The sequence below is a fragment of the Podarcis pityusensis genome (genome assembly GCF_964106645.2).
Source record: "Podarcis pityusensis genome assembly, chromosome: Z".
Lineage (NCBI taxonomy): Eukaryota > Metazoa > Chordata > Lepidosauria > Squamata > Lacertidae > Podarcis > Podarcis pityusensis.
Genome location: NC_138044.1, coordinates 50,278,763 through 50,300,783, shown reverse-complemented (window position 1 = coordinate 50,300,783; position 22,021 = coordinate 50,278,763). Strand labels below are relative to the sequence as shown.

Sequence of the window (22,021 nt, the reverse complement as noted above, 5' to 3'; positions counted from 1 at the left end):
CAGCTATTTAGCATTCCTTATCAAAAGCATCTTCAAGATTTAAAATGCCTGGTGGTGGACCATGGTGCTTCCAAGTAAATCTGCATGTTGCCAAAGCAGCCCTTCTGCAAGGAATGAAAACTGACAAAAACCCCAACAGGAAGAGTGTCCAAATAAAGAAAGTTGAAAAAAGACAAAGAGCATTTGAGAAGAATGGATATCATACCATCTTGAACTTAGAATGCTATAAATCAGTCTTGAACCCCACCCTGCTTTTGCTATTGATTTATTTTAAGCTGCCCTAGGAAAGTCAACTGTATTTTAATACAAATTTTTAGAAAATATTGTAATAGAAAGCACTCAACACTGCACTCATTTGCAGGCTCAGCTTGTAAATAACAGAGGATCAAAATGTATCTTGTGGCAAACTGCTGATGAATGATTTAATTTGCTCATCCATGGGGTATGCACATTACAGAAAGCATCAACATCTGAGCTTGTCAGGTAGAAATGTTCATCCAATTAGTTAAAATGTGGCTATCTGGTACCAACCAGATTTCCCAATCATTCTAAAATAAGAATATTAGAAGCCTCCAAGTGACCAGGACATCTGCCATTGCCTCATTGAGAGTCACGCATGCAGCTACAAACTCATAAACTTGTGCAGTATGATACAGATCAGCACTATGGCATGCATAGCTTTCTCATGTATGTGCAAAGAGCTACAGGAGTTTTGGCCAGAAGACTGAATGAACCACACAAACACTAACAGCACAGCGCTATGCCACTGAGCAGGTAACACTCTGGTCTTCGGAAGCTGTGCATGTGGTTCTGGTCTTGACATCACACTTGTAATCATGTGAAGAACATAGAATGTCAACCATTCTTTGCAGCAACATCCAGAAGCTGTATGTGCACATGCATGTGCGCGAGCGCACACACACACGTTTTATTCCCCCCACCAAATAAAGTAACTTCTTTGTTGCACCATACCAAGAGCCTACCTCATCCAACATCCTGCTTCTCACAATGGCTGGGCAGATCATTCCAGGAACCCTACAGCTGGGGCTTGAAGCCAACTGCCCTCTCATTGTTGCTCCCCTGCAACAAGGTCCAGTGGCATCCTGCATATGGACATGGGCAGTCCTTGTAGCCACCAGGGCTAATAAGCCTTTGACACAATGCTCCATTATTTTCTCTAACCCTGTTTTAAGGCCATCAACACCACAGCTTGTGGCAGCTTGTGCAATGTATTGCTCTGCTTTCCTTTGGACCACATCAGTGAGGCCGGTGTGTGTGTGTGTGTGTGTGTGTGTGTGTGTGCGTGTGTGTGTGTGTCTTGTCGTCTGGGCAGCCCAGGATCTCCATGTCCACTGCCTAGGTTTGTGCCTGGGAAGGTCACTTCAGTGCTACTAACATAGCAGATTGACTTCACTCCTGGAGGCATACTTTATTGTCTCTTGAGACAGATGCTAAGAACTGGTGCTTCTTTGTCTAGCCTGAATCAGCTTCTTTTGATGCTCCAGTCTAGTGTTATGTATAGTATTATGTATTATGATGCTCCAGTCTAGTATTATTAGTATTATTCTAGTATTATGACAGGTGCAGATAACAACGACAACCACCACTCACTTTCCCCACAGCATCATGGCCGGGTGCCCCCCCCCAAAAAATGTGGAAAGCATCAGATTTTGGAACCTTTCCTTTTAGCAGAGTGGGTTTAGCTTCATAATAATTTTGGTTGCCTTTTCTCAGCTCTAATGTATCCTTTTTGAGATGGGATGACTTCAAACATATTACCACCACCATCTTCTTCAGTTATATCCCACTACTCCTCCAGGTGGTGTACATCAGTGGTTCCCAACTGGGGGTCCGTAACCCACCCAGGGGGTCCATAGCACCATTCATATAACAAAAACTACCATAGAGATATCAAAATTTTCAAAAGCTTGGCTTTAGAAAAACGGGTCCACAGTACTTAGCTAATTGGGAACCATTGGTGTACATGTTTCTCCACCTCTCTACATATCCACAAAATAACTGAACATTTTGGAGCTGGAAAAAGTATGTTAAATTTCTAGGGAGTGATAACTAGTTTTGTGGCAAATGACTGAAGTGATTTTTTTGCCAGCTCTGGCAAAACATGTCACCCTTACTACTTTTATTTCGTCACAATAAAGGTAAAGGTACCCCTGCCCGTACGGGCCAGTCGTGTCCGACTCTAGGGTTGTGCGCTCATCTCACTCTAGAGGCCGGGAGCCAGCGCTGTCCGCAGACACTTCTGGGTCACGTGGCCAGCGTGATGAAGCTGCTCTGGCGAGCCGGCACCAGCGCAGCACACGGAAACGCCGTTTACCTTCCCTCTATAAAGCGATACCTATTTATCTACTTGCACTTAAGGGTGCTTTCAAACTGCTAGGTGGGCAGGAGCTGGGACCGAACGACGGGAGCTCACCCCGCCGCGGGGATTCAAACCGCCGACCATACGATCGGCAAGTCCTAGGCACTGAGGTTTTACTCACAGCGCCACGCGCGTCCCTATTTCGTCACAATATATGTGGTCATTTGTTGACCCTGTAACAGGAGCTCAGCTCACTACCAAAAAAATAGGCTAAAAGAAGAACAAAAAAATTTATTTATTTATTGTTGAAGGGTTTATATTGGGCCTTTCAAAACATGCCCCCCAGGCTTACAATCAGTATCATATTTTAAAATGAATACTGAGTATTTTCACACTTCAGAAATGCAAGCACAGCAAAATGCAAGATGAGGCAAGAAATTTAATAAAATACTTCAGCTTCCAACATAACAATTTCTAAGGCATCTAATGAAACTAACAGAACTGTTGCTAAGTTTGTGCTTTTTACTTAAAATTTAGTTTGTTAGCGCCTTTAATCTTCAAAGTATCATAATTCTAACACTGTTTGACATTTATAAAAATCAGGCAAAACTTTCTAGAATGAGATGTTTGACTACCCTTGTTCAGAATGCAATAAAATTTTCCATTCTTTTGAGATTTTTTTAAATGAAAACTTAAATATTAGTCTAAACCACTTTGAACCTTCGAGAACAATCCTTGTTGCACTCTAGTGTAATCAATAAATGCCTCAGTTATGCAGATAGACACAGATCCATTTCTGATTGGTTGGTGCCACTACGGCAGTAAACAGTTAGGCAGTGGCATGGAACCTGTGGTCCTCCAGACATCATTGGACTCCTCCTCCTCCTCCTCCCTGGCTACTGACCATGCCAACTGGCGTTGCCAGAAATGGTCCAGCAACATCTGGAGGACCACAGGTTCCTCACTACTGGTTCATGCCCATCCCTCAGAGTGACCTCCTTAACCTTCCCTTGTATAAAAGCAACAATAGCAATGCACTCCTTCTGAAGAAAGTTTCAAATATCTGGAGGACACCAAGTTGGGGAAGGCTGCTGTATTCACTGGCCTTTGCAATATAGTAGCCTTACATGTCCTCACAACACTGTCCTTGATTTATGGGGAGATGCTGGAGCTCAGTGGAAGTAGAGCATCAGCTTTACATGCAAAAAAGGCCCCAGGTTCAATCTCCTGGCATATTCAAGTAGGACTAGGATATGTTGCTCTCTGAAGTCTTGGAGTGATGCTATGATCAGTGTACATAGTACTGAGCTAAACAGACCAGTGGTATGACTTTGTATGAGGCTGTTTCCTATGTTTATGGCCTACAATGTTTTTCTCTTTAAAATCCAGTTTTAGTTCAAGCTTTCCTGCAATATAATCTGAAAAAAACCACCAACTGAACAGGAACCACCAACTTTAAAAAGTCAATGCACCATAGAAACCTGAATATGCACACACATTCCTGAACTGGAAACTCTTCTGACAATTTCCCAGCTAATAACAGAAGTCACATGCCACTTTACACAGCATAAAAGTTTCTTCCAGAAACATCAACAGTAGCAACACAATGGTTTCAGACTAAAGGTTGCCACTGCCTTATAAATGCATTCCAAAGATACTTAATTTGCCAACCCAGAATCCCAACTTCTTACTTGCAAGACTACTCAGGAATCAAGTTAAACATGTATGTTTACTGAATCAGGGCCTTAAGCATCACCAATATGTTCTAGTGGATTCTTTATGAAGGTCTGATAACTATCATGATGTATTTAGCAGAATAAAACTGGGGAGGGAACCCCACCTCCTTTCAAAACAATATTCAAGGCTTTATTTCTCCATAGCATGGCTTTATGGGTACAAACAAAGATAGAAATGTGACCATTTCCCCCTATAAATGCCTATTGTGTCTTAAGCCCTTCTTGTGGCCCCACTGCACTTTTCTAAATGGCTCATTTCTAAGGCATGCGGGGAAAGGCTGGCTCAAAAAAAGCTTCAACCAGCAGGCTATTTATAGGAGGAAAAGCAGCAGTGATGTCACCTAAGCCATGGAAAGGAGGGAAATTCAAGAGCTGGTCTTCATGCTCCATTTAGCTGCTAGAGTCAAGTCCTAGCCTGTCATTGCTCCAAGAGGACAGGGCTTCAGAGGTCTCAAAACAGCCAAACATTTTAGTATGATTGGGTATACTTCACATTTACGTTATAACAAAAACATGCTTAGGATTTCCTGGGTTTGCAAGAAATCTTGCAACTGAGAAGTAATGCAGTAGCAACATACAAAGAGGAATGTAGGCAAATGAGCAGGTGCTTTTGGACTGAAAAAAATTGTGGCACTAGCATTATTTCTGAAATTGATCACTGGAAATGTTTATGCTTGGCTTTCAGAAACGTAAACAAAGTAACTATGGAACAAATGGCAAAATTCTTTTTGGGACTGCAAATTAATGCTCCAAGAATGTGTCTGAAAAGGGTTAGCATCCATGGTGCCAACTGTGAATACTATGGCATTCCCCTTTAAAGCCCTGTAACAAAATACTAGAAAATAGAGAATAGAAGTGCTTAACTTGACCTGGATTCTGCTGTGTGTGTGTGTTTGTAGGAAAAGATTAATAGTCAGATTCAAAGCAGTAAATGGAAGTCACATTGATTTAGGCTTCCAGCCCTATGTAAAAACTGTGTTGCCACTTAAAGATTTTTGTGCAACAGAAACCCTAGTTTTGTTACAGTGCACTCAACAGGGAACTTTGGTCAATCCCAGCTAACATGTTCATCCTTTTGATAGACAAGCTGGCAGACACCCATTACCCACTGGCATGCTTTTATATCTTCACAAGTATGTGCAGAATTTTTATTTGCACACCCAAAACAATTATATGCAATGGGTCTCAAACACTTGGGGTGTATTTATTGGGTGAATCAGCAATGGGAGCCACAAATCACAAGCCAGAGCGCTACAGATATCCAAAGCAGGCAAATAAGCACCTGTGCTTTTTCCACTTCTGCTGTGTACATACAATTGACAATGGCATTAGCCAGGCACACTCTGTGCCAGCTCTTCAACATATGTGCTTGTTCTCCATTGTCAGTCAGGCACAATTCAACCTTGAAGTCCCTAAATGGCGTTGGTACAATATATTTTAGGGAACTGCTACCTTCCATTATTTGTTTGCTAAATCCACCCAGCTAAGATCATCAGCTGAGCACAACATAGTACACCCTTGCAGTTTGAGTAAGGCATATTCTAATGGGATACTCACATTTTGACGGAACTTAAGTTAAGACAGAATAGTACAAGCATTCTAACTGCTCTCACCAATACCTGTGTGCATATCAAACCAAGAAATTTCTCCCAGAGGTTTGGGGAGGGGGAGGCAGATGACAAAAGCTTGATTTTTTAAAGTTTTAGGAGATGGCCTGGGAACCAAACATCCCTCTATATAAAAAGCCCCTTTCAAGTTTTACACATTACGAGAATTTAATACAAGTGACAACTACTGTCAGTCCCATAAGGAATGAGCTTTTAGTTATTCAAGATGAAGCAAGACAATTACTCAAGACTCAATGTTCAGAGAATCGGTGACACTTGGTCAAAGCTCTCCAAAGGTGTTTGTCTTCTACCAAAGGCCAGTGAAACAAAACCCAAATGTGAAGAGGCTATAGAGAACATTAAGAAGTTTCATATGGAACTGGATGTGTATGTTTCATGTTGCCTACTGGGCAGCTATTCATATCCATACATATTTTTCAAGATCTCAGGAAATGTACTTGTCTCTCCTCCTGACTGCTCTGCAAACACACCATAGCTACAGGAAAGCAATACTGAAATGAAAAGAGAAACAGGCAAGGTGATCAGAAAAATTCATTTCAACAGAACTCCCCTGGTCCACAACCAACATGGGACACTATGTGCCCAGATAGAAATGTTACTACAGCAACAGCTTCTCACCAAACTCCTTGCTGTACCTTTTTTTTACAGATAAATGCACTTCCAATAGACTATGCCTGAAACCAGGAGAGGATTTATTATTGAATTTGTACCCCAATCTTTAGTCAAAGAGCAGCTAACATACAACCAAAACAAGGCAGTCCATAGTACCAGGCTTGGAATCTTAAAAAACGCGATATACAAGGGAAGAAGAATGGGAAGGGAAGAGGAAAACAACAACAAAAACTCAGGCACCAGTTTCTAAACACTCATTCCTATAGTGGCTGGCTGGCAGAGGGCAATAGGATAACTTGTAATGGCAGGCATAGGAAAGCTGCCTTGTACAGTTAGATCCTTGATGCCTTTAGCAGCTCAGTGCTGTCTATAATGATTGGCAGCATCCATCCAGTGCTGCAGACATGGAATGTTTCCCAATCATACCCAGAGTTGTTGGGACTTGAACCTAGAACTTTCTGCATACAAAGCAGAAGCTATACTGCAAAGCTGCAGCCCTTCCCAACCCTTCTACAGCAGAGACAGCAGGCACATTTTAAGAGCTGGAAGTCCCACATTCATCTCACCTCAGCCACAAACTCATTACGGCTGCAATCCTGAGTATCTACTAGAAAGTAAACTACATTGAACATCTCAGGACTTATTCCCAGGTAAACATACATGGGTGGGCAGCTTAAAGCAAACCATTGTGCCCTAACACTCAGATTTGCAACAAGGGGGAAACCAACTGGCCGTGCAGGGCAAGGACAACTGAATAACACACAAAACCCTGGGCATCTGAAAATGTGCTAGCTTAGTGCAGCTAACAATGAAGCTATTGTGAACATAAGAGCCTGCTGAATCGTTGCAGCAGGCTGCATTAGATGACCTTCAGGAGTCCCCTTCAACTCTACAATTTGGTGATTCTATGAATCAGGCGAAAGGCTCATCTAGTCCAGCATCCTGTTCTCACGGTAGCCAACCAGATGCCTGTGGGAAACCTGTAACCAGGATTCTAGCATAAAAGCGCTCTCCACCTCCTGTGGTTTCCATCTACTGGAATTCTGAAGCATTGCTGTATTACAAACACATGAACTCTTGTTTTTACGATGACATCCTTATGAAGCCAGCAAGGCAATGCATGGTATCAAGGAATAAGTCTCACTGAATGCTATGGGTTTTCCTTCCAAGAACAGGTGCTTAACGCAACAGCTCTACTAGTCAGATATTCTGCTTGTGCATGTGTATGTGTCGGTGGAATTCAGTACAGGTTTGCTTGCGTGTAAGCCCCAGCGACCTCAATGCAGTTTCCCTGTAAGTCAGTCCCATCTCCAAACCGCGAGTTTAGGCCTAGAGCGCCCAGGTGTAGACACGAAGACTTAGGACACGTGGGCCCACCTCCGCCCAGGTGGGACTTAGTAGCTCCCCCGCCCCACGCCCAGCAGCCCCTTCCCCTTACAGACCCATCTCACAAGGCTCCTGCGAAGAGCGGGAGAGGAACCTTGCGCTTGGCGTCGAGCCCCCTGGAAGAGAAAAGTGCGCGGTCAACCTCAGCAAACGACCAAGCGGAGCAGCAGAAGCAGCAGCAGCAGCAGCCGCTGACCCGCAACTCGGCTGCAGGGCCCCCCGGAAAGGCCGGCGCCGGGACGCAACGGCCATTGGGGCTGCGGGTGGGGGGTGAGGGAGGGAGGGAGGGAGGGAGGGAAGAGCAGCCTCCCCTTTAGTTCCTGGGCAAGGAGAGAGGGAGGGCTGGACTAGATGACCCCTGGGCGACCCTCCCAGCCCGGCTCCTCTGAGGGGCCGCCGGAGGGGCGGGGGCGGCAGGTCCCCCCGAGGCCCCCCGCCCGCAGGGGGAAGCGGGTGTCCCGGCCCCCCCCAGGGCAGCGAGGAGCGGTTCCCATGGCAACCCGGCCCTCCGGGAGGGGGGTGTGGGGCGCGGGACTCACCCGGGCGGCTGGGCAGGAAGGGGCGCCTCTCGGCCGGGGCGCAGCTCCTCGCTCGGCGTCGACCGCCCTTTTCCTCCGGAGGCTCCGCAGCAGCAGCAGCAGCAGCAGGAGGAGGAGGAAAAAGACGCCGCCGCCGCCGCCGCCGCCAAGCTTGACGCAAGCACGCACGAACGGCGCCTGACGCCCGCGAGACCGGCGTTTTATGCCACGCCCTCACCCAAACCAAGCGGCCCGCCTGCCCTTTTGGCCGCCGCGGCGGCCGCTTACTGCGCATGCGCCCTGATTGGGGTGGTTTTTAAAAAACCCAACTAATATGGCGACTGCGAGGGACTCGACTTTCCCTCACGCGCCTTTGGTGGCGGGATGGAAGGAGTAGTAGGGGTTAACCAGTCTCGCGCCTGCGCAGAAAAGGGAGCGGGAAGAGGCGGAGTGGCTAGCGCGCGCTCGTTTCCAATGGAGGAGTCCCGCGCATGCGCTGCTGCTGCTACTGCTGCCGCCGCTGCAGGTTTTGTTTCGTTTGATTTTGTTAAAGAGGATGCGGCGCGTCTGGCTGTTTGAAGGGGTTGAGCGGTTTTGAGCATGCGCCTCTCTCCCGATTATAAATGTATTTGTTTAATTCCACCCCGGACATTTAGTGGGAATAACGCAGCTGGACCCGTCAGCGCTTAGGGGCATGTGGGAGTGTTTTAAGCACTGGTTGCACGGAATGTGTTTGCGCACCCCCCCCCCCGAAAAATACGCCAAGCCAAAGTTTTGTAAAAAAGAAAAGAAAAGCAAAATCTCACTCTCCAAGGGACAAAATAACCAGGACTGTGAACTATCGGATCATGGCCCCTGAAGGCGCGCGGGGGGGGGGGGAGGGGAGAAGTGTTACCTATCACTGGTCAGTGGGACAAAAAAGGAAGGCGACTCTCAGGCTTCTGGTGCATGTTCAGAGGAGAGATGGCATAGGAGAGGGGCCACCACCGAACAAGGCACCCCTTGCGCTCCCTGCCTCGTGGCTTTTTATGGAGGGCAGGCAGCGAGCAGAGCTGCTCCTGATGACCGCAGTGCGCAGGCGGGTCAATATCTTGGCAGACAACCCCGGACAAGTAAGTTAGTTCTTGGTATGAGCTTTCGTGTGCAAGCACACTTCTTCAGATACTTCAGTGTGTATCTGAAGAAGTGTGCTTGCACACGAAAGCTCATACCAAGAACTAACTTAGTTGGTCTTAAAGGTGCTACTGGAAGGATTTTTTTTATTTTGACTATGGCAGACCAACACGGCTACCTATCTGTAACTGGAACCCCGGACAGTTTAGGCTCTTACCTGCTAATGGCAAGGCCTTGAATTGGGGCCCAGTAGCTTACCAGCAAGCCAGAACAGCACGTCCAAGGTTGGCCGGGCATGAACCCTCAGTGGGCCACCTGCTGGGCTGCAGCATTCTGCACCAGCTTCTGGGCCATCTTCAACAGAAAACATATTGCAGCAGTCTATCCCAGAAGTTACCATGGGGTGCTGGGACTACAAAACAGCCATAGCTGGTGAATCAGCTGTAGCCAGGCAAAAGTGACGCTTGCATCAGAGGCTACATAAGGTTGCAGTGATCGTTTGAAATTGAGGAGCTCCCCAAGCTATGCAGCTGCTCCTTCTGGGAGCATGCTGACCCACTAGCAAAACAGGTCACCTTCCCAATGCTTGGGCCCAAGGACCACCATTCACCCCCAGTACCATTCAGCTTCAAGTTTATCAGCTCAGCTGCCAGGTAAGAGTGCATAAGTTTGTATCCTGAAGCATTTATGGTTGTTTTGAACTATGTCATATAGCAGACCTGTGAAAATCAATAAACCATGCCCATTAGTTTAAATGGCTCTTCAGTGCAAGGGAGAACACCCTAACAACATCCATGGCCCACTCCCTCATTTCTTTTCTTGTATTTCACCACAAACATCAGGAATATAAAAATATGTAAATTGCAAATTGGATACCATTTGCTTAGATGTATCATTCTTCTTTAGTCCAAGTTAGAATAAATAACAATACACATTTGACCAAATACAGTAGTTTGGGAAGGTGGTTGTTCCTTTTTTGTGTTTTGTTGTTTTCTTTTGTTTTGCTCTGTATCCAAGTCTTAACAGGAGAGCTGGAATATCCAGCACCCTCCAGAAGTCTTTGTATAAAGCAAGGACATCCTCACACCCTGCCCCGCAATTTCCCATTAGAACCAAGCTGACCACAGACAATGCAGCCAGCAAATTAAGCCTGTTTTCCCACTCCCTTGAATATGATGAAGTTTCTGGGTGCTAAACAACAGAAAGGACAAGAGAGGGTGAAAATACTCTATTGCAGGAGATAATAGTGGGTGAAGATTTGAATTAAAAGGTCTGGGTGCACATTCCTCACTCGTGTATGAAACTTCCTCAGTGACTTGTGACAGTCACTCCTTTTCAGTGTTCCTTACAGGGCAGTTGGGAAGATAAATTGGGATAACCCAAGCTTGCCACCTTGAAATCTCTAGAAGAAGGGCAGCATACACATGACATGATAATGCATTGTCTTAGCTGCTCCCTTAGACAGAAAACAGATCAAATGGATTCCTGCTCCACAGTTGTTGATATATCATCACGGTTTATCATTACTGCTGCTAGTGCAAATGTTCCCTAAGCCTACTTTGCATATATCTGAGCTATAAGTGAATTGTCACAGACAACTGCAATCTTTGCCTTTGGTTGCTATGTCATCCCACTATTTACCGGTATCTGACTCTCCAAGGGTTGTTGGACTCCAGCTCCCATCAGTCCCAGCCAACTTGGCCCCAGTAATCAAGGATGATGGGAGTTGCAGTCCAGCAACAATTACAGACCCTCAAGTCCCGCATCCAAGGGTAACACTCCATGTAGATGATGAAGTCTACAAAAGATTTTGCCATAATAAACTTGCTCACTGGAATTAGTTGTACAGGATTCAGTTATTTTACCTACCACTTACTTCTGGCTGATAAGTTCTGTGTAAGTCTAAAACCTGTGTATACACAGGCTCTCCTTTCATTTGTCTGCACCAGAGGCTAAAAGCACATTATGAAAACCAAAAACAGCTGGGCAAGGACTGCCCCCTACTGGGGAAGGATTAAAATTGCATGTGCTGCTGCCAAACACACTCCAGCAACACACCCTAAAAACTGCAAAAAGAAAAAAGATTGGCCTGAAATCAGGTTACAGAAATAATGGTGGCCTGCTTTATTATCATTTAGGTAAAGGTACCCCTGACCATTAGGTCCAGTCGTAAACGACTCTAGTAAAGCAACATCGCTCATCTCGTTTACTGGCCGAGGGAGCCGGCGTCCAGCTTCCGGGTCATGTGGCCAGCATGACTAAGCCGCTACTGGCGAAGCAGAACAGTGCACGGAAACGCCGCTTACCTTCCCGCTGGAGCGGTACCTATTTATCTACTTGCACTTTGGCATGCTTTCGAACTGCTAGGTGGGCAGGAGCTGGAACTGAGCAACGGGAGCTCATCCCATTGCAGGGATTCAAACCACCGACCTTATGATCGGCAAGTCCTAGGCTCTGTGGTTTAGACCACAGCACCCCCCCGCGTCCCTTATTATCATTTAGCAGCTGTTTAATCTGGGGCAATTTCTCCACTACTGCGACTTTAATTTACAGGCAAATTCCAGCATGTTACAATCAAGTTTATCCATCCTTTGTTAATTCACACAATAATAGACAATGAGAGATATAAAATGGTGCATTTGAACTCAGCATCTCAGACATGATTCCCTCAATATGAATGAGGGTTCATTGGCAAAGTTGTTCTCTTGTTGAAAATCATAGCCTAGTATTGCAAACAGGGGCGACGTAACAGAGGTCTGTGCCTTTAAGACTTACAGGGGCTCTCAAGATGGAATCAAACCAGAATCTCCCCCAAACCAAAACTCTACTAAATGAAAGATACACTATTTTATCATCACAGATGACTGCCTTTTAAAAAAAATTCCCCAGGCTAGAGGAAAAGAGGAGAGACTGTCCATGGCATTAAACTTGGGATTTGCAAGCAGTTTGCATAGTGGTTAAGAGTGTTGGACTAGGGAGACCCAAATGGAAACCTCTGCTCAGCCAGGAAGCTCACTGGGTGACCTTGGGTCAGCCATGCTCTCTCAGCCTGAACTACCTAACAGGGGTGTTATGAGATAAAAGGGAGAAATGGGGAGAACTCAGGGGAGGAAAGGTGGAGCATAATAGATTAGTTAACTAAAATAAATCTTTTAATTTGGATTTGCATTAAATAAAACAAATTCTCAAATTTTGAAGAAAATCATGTGATGGCTGGCCTGAAAAGTGTATTTTCAGCATCTCTAGATCTTTAGCACTCTTTGTATTCAAGGCTTTCTCTGCATCCAGCTCTCCTTTAGCATCCTCCAGCTCTTTTTGTATTTTTCTCATTTCCATATCATGACAGAGCTTCATGTTTTCTGTGAGTAACTTGTTTTGAAAATCTTGCCGCTCTCTGAATTCCTTTAACTCTTCTTGTAAATCCTTCTTCTGCAACTTTAAATGCGTGACTTCTCCTCTTGTTTGTTTCAGTTCCTCCTTTAAACTTCTGGTGCTGTCTGATTTCTCAAGTAGGCCTTGTTTAAACACTTCAATCTTGGAATCTCTTTCGAACCTTTGCCTTTGAATCTGCTCCAGCCAGCCAGTTTTACACCAAGCTTCCGTTCTGTAGTCGCTCAGCTCTTGCATCGCTTGTTCAGATTCTGCCACTAATGTTTTGTATTTGGCTTTAAGTTCCACCAGCTCCGCCTTGAGAAGGGACACCTGAAGCTTTAAAGAGATATTTTCCAAGTGTTCCTTGCACACCTCTTGTCTTAAAACTGCCAGTTCCTTTGTATTCCAGGTACAATGACCTCCTGTTTCAGCTATCCTTTCTCCTGATTCAACATCTAAATTAGCAGATCCCCTGCGGGTGGAATCCCCATCTTTAAACTCCTTTGAATTTTCTCTCTTTCTTCCCCATAAGTTCAACTCCTGCTCGCTCACAAGGAGTTTGGAGGGAGATCCTTTCCTTTGGAACTGTTGATCCTCATGAAAACTGGCCTTAGCCGTTTTGTTGTAGATTTGCTCAGTCCTTCTTGCCCTCTCCAAAGCAAACTTTTCACAAATCAGAGGTTCTGGCTGATGGGACCCACTGAAGAAATCTTCCTTGCTGAAATGAGGAGGAAACAGCCTCTCCAGCCAAAGTTGGTTTGAGCTCTCCATCGCAAAGGCTGCCTCTGCACTGAATAAAAGAGAAAAGCAATAAAATTAAATCAGTAACTGATTGGAGGCTTTGGGGTCAATTAATTCTTTAAAAAATATGTTTTGCATGGTGTAGTGAGTGGAATACTGAACTAGGTGGTCTGGAGAAAATGGTTATAAATGCCCACACAGCTATGCACATTCCCCAGTACCAACCAACTTGGTCCTTCTCATTGGCAGGCAAGGCCTTGGGCTAAGCCACCCCAGAGTCATGTTTTGGTCCACCATGTCAGTTCAAAATGACACCTGGTATCTAGGCAAAGAGCACCAGCCCCCACCCCAGGAACCCTTATGCTATGTTTGGCAGTGATATCTCGAGTGGCAGCTGTACCTGTGCCGAAACAATGGGCACCGTCACATTTCGGTCTGGCATCATAATCTATATGACACCCAGCACCCTATCATCTCCCCCACCTTAGGAACTCTCGTGCTGAGTTTGGCAACAATATCTCGAAAGGCAGCCAAATCCATAGAGAACAGACGGACTGACAAATGGACAGACAAAGAGACAAAATTTATAGTAGAAGTCAGTGAGAGCAAATGGCAGTGTATTCAGAGTTTTACCACAATGCTGCCTGTAGTCCAGCCTGACTTACAGAAATAATCATATTCCATTTCTGATCCTCTTTTGATCACTGGCTTCCCAACTGGGCAGAGATGGCTTATGTATGCAAGACGAGAACTCCATGTTCATTAAGCACACAATAACTCCTCCTCCACCCCCCACCCCACCCCCCGTGCTCCCCTCGTTCTCCACTCTGGAATGGAAAGAGTTGTAGATTAAGCCACTTTGCCATTTACTCACAAAATTGTCTGCTTAGCTGTGCTTTTCCTATTATTAAGGAGCTCAAAATTTGAACTTTAGATGTTGCGGGAAGCCAGGAATATTTCAGTTGTATGTTCCAGGGAGCCTTGGTCTAAGGAACAACTTTATTTATTTATTTCTAGCAGTAAATATAGCTGGAAGGGGCTGTGGGGGGGGGAAAGCAATTTGAATTAATATGATGCCTTGAGTCATATAGTATGGGATGCCTATAGGTTATGATTTTCAAGCACCACCTGGCTTGCCAGGTTCAAGAGGTTAAAATGCAGGGCATTGTGTGTGTGTGTGTGTGTGTGTGTGTGTGTGTGTGTGTTGTGCATGAATTCCAGCTCCAGAAGAGGAGGTTTCCCAGGACTAACTATTTCCTTGTTCTGTTGGTTAGGGGAGAGCAAGAAGTTCTCACCAGGTCCTTTAACTGAAAATCCGTATGCAATAGTGTCTCTTCTCTTTCTCTGTGTATCTGTCAATTCTTCACCTTGTGAGTTTTGTGAATCTTCCCAGTGACACAGACTGATTCTTCAGTGGCTAAATTTAAACTTTTGTTTTATTTCCTTGTTGTTCCTATTTTCTGCTAAAGACCTCTAAAAATTTATGTGTAAAGTGGCTCCCCTCCCCCTCTTCTAAGCCACAAGATAAAACAAAGGTAGAAAAATTAAGACAGCTCTTTCCCTTCCTTCCTCTCTGTTCCTAGAATAATTTTGACAGTTGCACATTCAACAGGTGGAGCTTTTTCTAGCACTGGAGAGCAACTTTTGAAGGTGCGTCTTTTAAAGGCACAAAAGTCCTGCCTGAAAAACAACATGGCAGGCCCTGCAAAAAAACCCTTTTAGAAGAACCCTTGGCATGGGGCCACCGATACCCTGCTCCAATCCAGCCACCCTTATTTTCTTTAGCTGCTGCCATCACGACAGTGGCAGAAACCCCACTTAACTGCCCTCATCTCCAGGCCCCTAGTGCTTGGAGAGTATGTTCCAGATAGATACATTAGGTTCAACCTAGAGACAGGGCATGAGGAGTTGGGCATGAGCCTTCCCTGTCCTTACTTGGTAATCCTTATCAGCCTATCTCTGTGCGTCTCTGGGTTGTGGGTGTCTGAGTGTATGTACTGGATATGGGGGCCTGCCCTAGATCAACAAAATGGCTTCCTTGCTTAACATTTTAACTCTCAAAATGGCTTCACTGAGCACGTTGCCACAATAATACAGTGGTACCTTGGGTTAAGAACTTAATTCGTTCCAGAGGTCCGTTCTTAACCTGAAACGGTTCTTAACCTGAGGCATGCTTTTAGTAATGGGGCCTCCTGCTGCTGCTGCACTGCTGGCGCACGATTTCTGTTCTTACCCTGGGGCAAAGTTCTTAACCTGGAGCAACCACTTCCTGGTTAGCGGGAATGTGCAGGCGACCTTGGAACGGACAGCTCACGGAAGAACCCCGACCAAACCTAAGAGGAGGCGTGTAGTGGTGATAGGGGATTCCCTACTGAGGGGAACAGAAGCAGTGATCTGTGGGCCTGACAAGATGTCTCAGGAAGTGTGCTGTCTCCCTGGGGCTAAGATCCAAGATGTAACTGAATGACTGCAAGGAATCATAAAACCCACTGACAAATACCCCTTCCTCTTGGTTCATGTGGGAACCAATGACACTGCAAGCAATAGCCTCCAGAAGATCAAAAGAGACTACGAGGCTCTGGGCAGGAAGTTGAAGCAATTAAATGCACAAATTGTCATCTCCTCTGTCCTCCCAGTTGAACGACGTGGCCCAGGGAGAGAGGGAAAAATAGTGGAAGTGAACAGCTGGCTTCGCAAATGGTGTAAACAGGAACGGTTTGGATTCTTAGATCACGGACTGCAGTTTCTTGAAGATGGACTTCTGGCAAGTGATGGGCTGCACCTCACAACGGTTGGGAGGAATGTTTTTGCCAAAAATCTCAGAAACCTCATCAGGAGGGCTTTAAACTGACTAATGTGGGGGAGGGAGACAGTGCTCCTGAAGGTAGGAGTCTATCAATTGATGAAGATGATCATCCAAATGTCATAGACCAAATGGAGCAAATAGCACGCAGACCTAGTGGTGGGAGGAAAAAATCCTTAAATAAGAGACACGGGGGAATGATTAATGGACTTCAATGTCTGTACACTAATGCACAAAGCATGGGAAATAAACAAGATGAGCTGGAGCTCTTGGTACAGCAAACTAAATATGACATAATAGGCATCACTGAAACCTGGTGGGATAAGTCCCACGATGGAATGTAATAATGGAGGGATACAATCTATTTCAGAGAAACAGACCAGACAAGAAAGGAGGAGGAGTGGCGTTATATGTCAGGGATGTGTATACCTGTGAAGAGATCCAAGATTTAGAACCTCAAAGCCAAAGTGAGAGCATTTGGGTCAAAATTAAGGGGGAGAAGAATAACAGTGACCTCATTGTGGGAGTTTACTATAGATCCCCAAGCCAAACAGAGGACATAGATGATGCCTTCCTGGAACAGATGGCCAAGCATGCAAAAGGAAGGGAGATAGTAGTAATGGGGGGCTTCAATTACCCGGATATTTGTTGGATGTCAAACTCAGCCAAGAGCATAAGGTCAAACAGATTCCTCACTGGCCTTGCAGACAACTTCATTGTCCAGAAAGTGGGAGAAGCAACAAGAGGAACAGCCATTTTAGATCTGGTCCTAACCAATGTTGATGACCTGGTTAGTGGGGTAGAAGTGGAAGGATCATTAGGCGCGAGTGATCATGCTCTTCTGAAGTTTACTATACAGCGGAAAGGAGCAGCCAAGCATACCAGGACTCAATTTCATGACTTTAAGAAAGCCGACTTCATAAAACTTAGGGAAGTGCTGGGTGAGATCCCATGGACAGTAATACTAAAAGGAAAGGGAGTTCATGATGGCTGGGAGTTTGTTAAAAGGGAGATAGTAAAAGCACAACTTCAGGCAATACCAATGAGACGGAAACATGGAAGGTGCCTAAAGAAGCTAGGGTGTCTATCTAAAGAACTTTTAACTGAGTTAAGATTAAAAAAGGATGTGTACAAAAAATGGAAAAGGGGGGAAACCACCAAAGAGGAATTCAAACAAATAGCCAGCACGTGTAGACACAAAGTCAGAAAAGCTAAAGCACAGAATGAACTCAGGCTTGCTAGAGAGGTTAAAAGCAACAAAAAAGGCTTTTATGGGTATGTTCGTAGCAAAAGGAAGAACAAAGAAACAGTGGGGTCACTCAGAGGAGAAGATGGTGAAATGCAAACAGGGGACACAGAAAGGGCTGAACTCCTCAATGCCTTCTTTGCCTCAGTCTTCTCCGATAAAGAAAACAATGCCCGACCTGAAGAATTTGGAGCAAATGATTCAGCAGAGGAAACACAGCCCAGAATAACTAAGGAGATAGTACAAGAATACTTGGCTAGTTTAGATGTATTCAAGTCTCCAGGGCCAGATGAACTGCATCCAAGAGTATTAAAAGAACTGGCAGATGTGATCTCAGAACCACTGGCAGTCATCTTTGAGAATTTCTGGAGAACAGGCGAAGTCCCGGCAGACTGGAGGAGGGCAAATGTTGTGCCTATTTTCAAAAAGGGGAAAAGAGAGGACCCAAATAATTACCGCCCAGTCAGTCTGACATCAATACCAGGGAAGATTCTGGAGCAGATCATTAAGCAAACAGTCTGTGAGCACCTAGAAAGGAATGCTGTGATCACCAATAGTCAGCATGGATTTCTGAAAAATAAGTCATGTCAGACTAACCTGATCTCATTTTTTGACAGAATTACAAGCCTGGTAGATGAAGGGAACGCAGTGGATGTAGCCTACCTTGATTTCAGCAAGACATTTGACAAGGTGCCCCATGATATTCTTGTAAAGAAGCTGGTAAAATGCGGTCTTGACTATGCTACCACTCAGTGGATTTGTAACTGGCTGACTGAACGAACCCAAAGGGTGCTCATCAATGGTTCCTCTTCATCCTGGAGAAGAGTGACTAGTGGGGTGCCACAGGGTTCTGTCTTGGGCCCAGTCTTATTCAACATCTTTATCAACGACTTGGATGATGGACTCAAGGGCATCCTGATCAAATTTGCAGATGACACCAAACTGGGAGGGGTGGCTAACACCCCAGAGGACAGGATCACACTTCAAAACGACCTTGACAGATTAGAGAACTGGGCCAAAACAAACAAGATGAATTTTAACAGGGAGAAATGTAAAGTATTGCACTTGGGCAAAAAAAATGAGAGGCACAAATACAAGATGGGGGACACCTGGCTTGAGAGCAGTACATGTGAAAAGGATCTAGGAGTCTTGGTTGACCACAAACTTGACATGAGCCAACAGTGTGACGCGGCAGCTAAAAAAGCCAATGCAATTCTGGGCTGCATCAATAGGAGTATAGCATCCATATCAAGGGAAGTAATAGTGCCACTGTATTCTGCTCTGGTCAGACCTCATCTGGAGTACTGTGTCCAGTTCTGGGCACCACAGTTCAGGAAGGACACTGACAAACTGGAACGTGTCCAGAGGAGGGCAACCAAAATGGTCAAAGGCCTGGAAACGATGCCTTATGAGGAACGGCTACGGGAGCTGGGCATGTTTAGCCTGGAGAAGAGGAGGTTAAGGGGTGATATGATAGCCATGTTCAAATAGATAAAAGGATGTCACATAGAGGAGGGAGAAAGGTTGTTTTCTGCTGCTCCAGAGAAGCGGACACGGAGCAATGGATCCAAACTACAAGAAAGAAGATTCCACCTCAACATTAGGAAGAACTTCCTGACAGTAAGAGCTGTTGGACAGTGGAATTTGCTGCCAAGGAGTGTGGTGGAGTCTCCTTCTTTGGAGGTCTTTAAGCAGAGGCTTGACAACCATATGTCAGGAGTGCTCTGATGGTGTTTCCTGCTTGGCAGGGGGTTGGACTCGATGGCCCTTGTGGTCTCTTCCAACTCTATGATTCTATGATTCTATGATTGTAACCTGAAGCGTCTGTAACCCGAGGTACCACTGTAGTAGGCAGATGGGAGCACACACAGAGAGACACTGCTGAAATGGCTGTCTGGGGCCCAACAATGAGCACATTAAGTGGTTTGAGCTGGTGAGGGACCCTTTGGAGGCAGTGAGGCCCTCAGCCAGCACTTTGCATGGCCAGCTGCAAGCTCTGGCCCTGGGCATTTCTCCCACTACAAGCCAATGAATGAACACAGAGTCACACACCGCCTGATGGAGCTATCATTCACACGTCTTCCTCATTCATGCTGTGTGCATGCGTCTTGAGGGCCAAATTAGATGAGATGACAGAGAGCCAAAGTCAGACCTCTGATCCCTTTAAAAAAAATTTTTTTTAGCATATGCAGTAGAGATGGGGGCAGACCTGCTGAGTTGCCCCAGACATGGAAGGGGCCATCATGCATGATGTGCGCCATCTCCTCCTCCCAACCTGGCCAGGCCAAATTGGGCCCCCCTCACCACCTTACCTTCGTGAAAGGGATGTGTTGGGATGAAGATGCTTCACCCTGGCACATCTTTTTGAGGATCACTGTAGAATTTGGGGAGGGTGACCCCCTCCTTGAAAATATTGGTGGACCCTGGTCCCCCACCCCCCAGATGGTGCCCCAGGACAGGGTGATTTGGTTCAGGGCTGGAACACTTTGGGGAGTGTCACCTCGCACTCCTCCCCAGTCTGGGGAAACTTTCAGGTGCATGGGGGAAGTGGCTCTTTGGGGATTGGGGTGTTCATCACGAATATAGAGGAGTGGGGGCCGGATGGTTAGCCTTGTTCCCCGGCGTCACAGTCCTGATTCATTCTCCCTCGCCCCACAGCTTTCTACAAGAGATCTCACTGTGTAGCTCCATGTCTTCTCTAGCTTGGCCCTTGCTTTAATGCTAGAGAAGGGATTAGGGTTCTCAGAACCAGTAGGACTGGTTGTTACACCTGACTGAGGAGAGATTAAGGGGTGGTGTCATAATTAAAATGTATCTTGTACCTTTAAACATCGTTTTAGTTAGTCGGCAATGCTAAGAAGAAGAAGCACTAGGGCCAACTTGTGTATTTGGCAACCTAGTAAGTTAATGTTCATTACATACATTTATGCTTATCATATATTGTTATGTAGCGCTTTTAAAAACAGTGGCAGGGGGGATGATTGAGCCCCTCTTTTCCGCATGCTCCTGTTACTGTTAAAATAATGCTGCACCCATCCAGCTTTTTCTGTGAATGGAGGAGGCATGTGATAAACACACACACACATTTTCTAAAGCTTACAAGCCTACGCAGCTACCTGAAGCCTTTTTTGATTGGCCAGCCATTGTCTTGCACTTTTCTTTTCTTTAAAAAAAATTGATGCTTTATCTCAGTCCACCATGCTGATACATTATATCAATCCTTTTACAGTGGTACCTCGCAAGACGAATGCCTCGCAAGACGAAAAACTCGCAAGACAAAAGAGTTTTTCGTTTTTTGAGTTGCTTCGCAAGACGAATTTCCCTATGGGCTTGCTTCGCAAGACGAAAAATGAAAACGTCTTGCAAGTTTGTTTCCTTTTTCTTAAAACCGTTAATACCCAGGGTGACTTCAAGGAGCAACTCATAGCATGCGGTGTGGTAGCCTTTTTTGAGGTTTTTGAAGACTTTGCTGATTTTGAAGACTTTGGGAAACCGTGCTTCGCAAGACGAAAAAACTTGCAGAACGAATTAATTTCGTCTTGCGAGGCACCACTGTACAAGTAAGTACATGGATGTCATAGCACCATCATGGCCGCAGCTGGGCTGCGACATAACTTCTTGTCATATATATATATATATATATATATATATATATATATAATTTCAACAAAAGGGCATGCTAACAACGCTGGTGAGAGTCCTGAAGGGGATGATATTGTGTCAAGCCAAAACGCTGCAGCTGCTAAGGAGTAGTAAAAAGATGAAATGAGAAGAATGGTAGGATCCCGGTTCACATGATGCTATGGCAAATAAAAGGTGTAAACTTAAAGAGATGCCCTAACGCCATCCTGCCCCCACCCACCTCAAAGGACTCACCTGCTTCCCCTGGAGCTGGCTTCCATTCTCACCGTTGCCCCAGAGGCTGCAAATGGTTGCCTAGGGCTCCCATAGCAACAGCACTGAGGCTGTACTGAGAGAGGAAGGGCCTCCCATCTCTCAGGGAGTGAGCACCCCCTGCTCTGAAGTGAAGCCCCGCTGCCTGCTTGCCTGCCTTTGCAAAGCAGCCTCCTCCTCCCCCTGGGGCTTTGCAAAGTCTGGTCCAGAGGGATGGTTTTAAAGCACTATGGTACCACTTTTGACAGTCAGGGTTTCCCCCCAAAGGATCCTGGGAACTGTAGTCTCTTCAGGGTGCCAGGAATTGTTAGGAGGCCCATTTCCCTCACAGAATGGCAATTCTCAGAGTGGTCTCGTCCAACTGTCAATCTCTATTTCCAGGAAGCTGGGGGTGGGGATGGTGTCTCTCAACAACTCTTAGCACCCTTAACAAATTTAAGCTCTCAGGACTCTTTAAACCATGGGAAGGCAAACTAAGGCCCAGGGGCCCCGGATGCGGCCCAATCGCCTTCTCAATCCAGCTGCGGACAGTCCGGGAATCAGTGTGTTTTTACTTGAGTAGAATGTGTGCTTTTATTTAAAGTGCATCTCTGGGTTATTTGTGGGGCATAGGAATTCGTTCATCCCCCCCCCCCAATATAGTCTGGCCCCT

General features: G+C 45.7%; 2 protein-coding genes across 8 annotated transcripts in view; both read right to left on the bottom strand.

Annotated features, from left to right (window-relative positions):
• The window catches only part of PHF6 (PHD finger protein 6), a 32,819-nt gene extending 11,279 nt beyond the window's left edge, over positions 1-21,540 (bottom strand). The window contains exons 1-2 of one of the 3 annotated variants that reach the window (XM_080990423.1): positions 8,222-8,394; positions 7,739-7,798 (exon numbers count right to left, since the gene is read on the bottom strand). The gene's annotated coding sequence lies outside the window, so the exon portion shown is untranslated. Of the gene's footprint in view, positions 1-7,738; positions 7,799-8,221; positions 8,395-21,351 lie in introns of those variants that run through there. The other 2 variants (XM_080990424.1, XM_080990422.1) reach the window with 2 other exon arrangements.
• CCDC160 (coiled-coil domain containing 160) lies at positions 12,444-21,385 on the bottom strand. Of its 5 annotated transcripts, none has more exons than XM_080990425.1 (2): positions 21,338-21,385; positions 12,444-13,475 (listed from the first exon to the last, which is right to left on the bottom strand). In XM_080990425.1, the coding sequence occupies exon 2, from the start codon at positions 13,454-13,456 to the stop codon at positions 12,482-12,484; it is 975 nt and encodes a 324-aa protein (XP_080846551.1). In that variant the 5' UTR covers positions 13,457-13,475; positions 21,338-21,385; the 3' UTR covers positions 12,444-12,481. The 5 variants fall into 5 exon arrangements, with proteins under 5 accessions (XP_080846551.1, XP_080846554.1, XP_080846552.1 ...); XM_080990428.1 differs by having other exon boundaries at positions 12,444-13,470; positions 21,338-21,376; XM_080990426.1 differs by lacking the exon at positions 21,338-21,385 and adding an exon at positions 14,722-14,850.
• Positions 21,541-22,021: the final 481 nt, after the last annotated feature.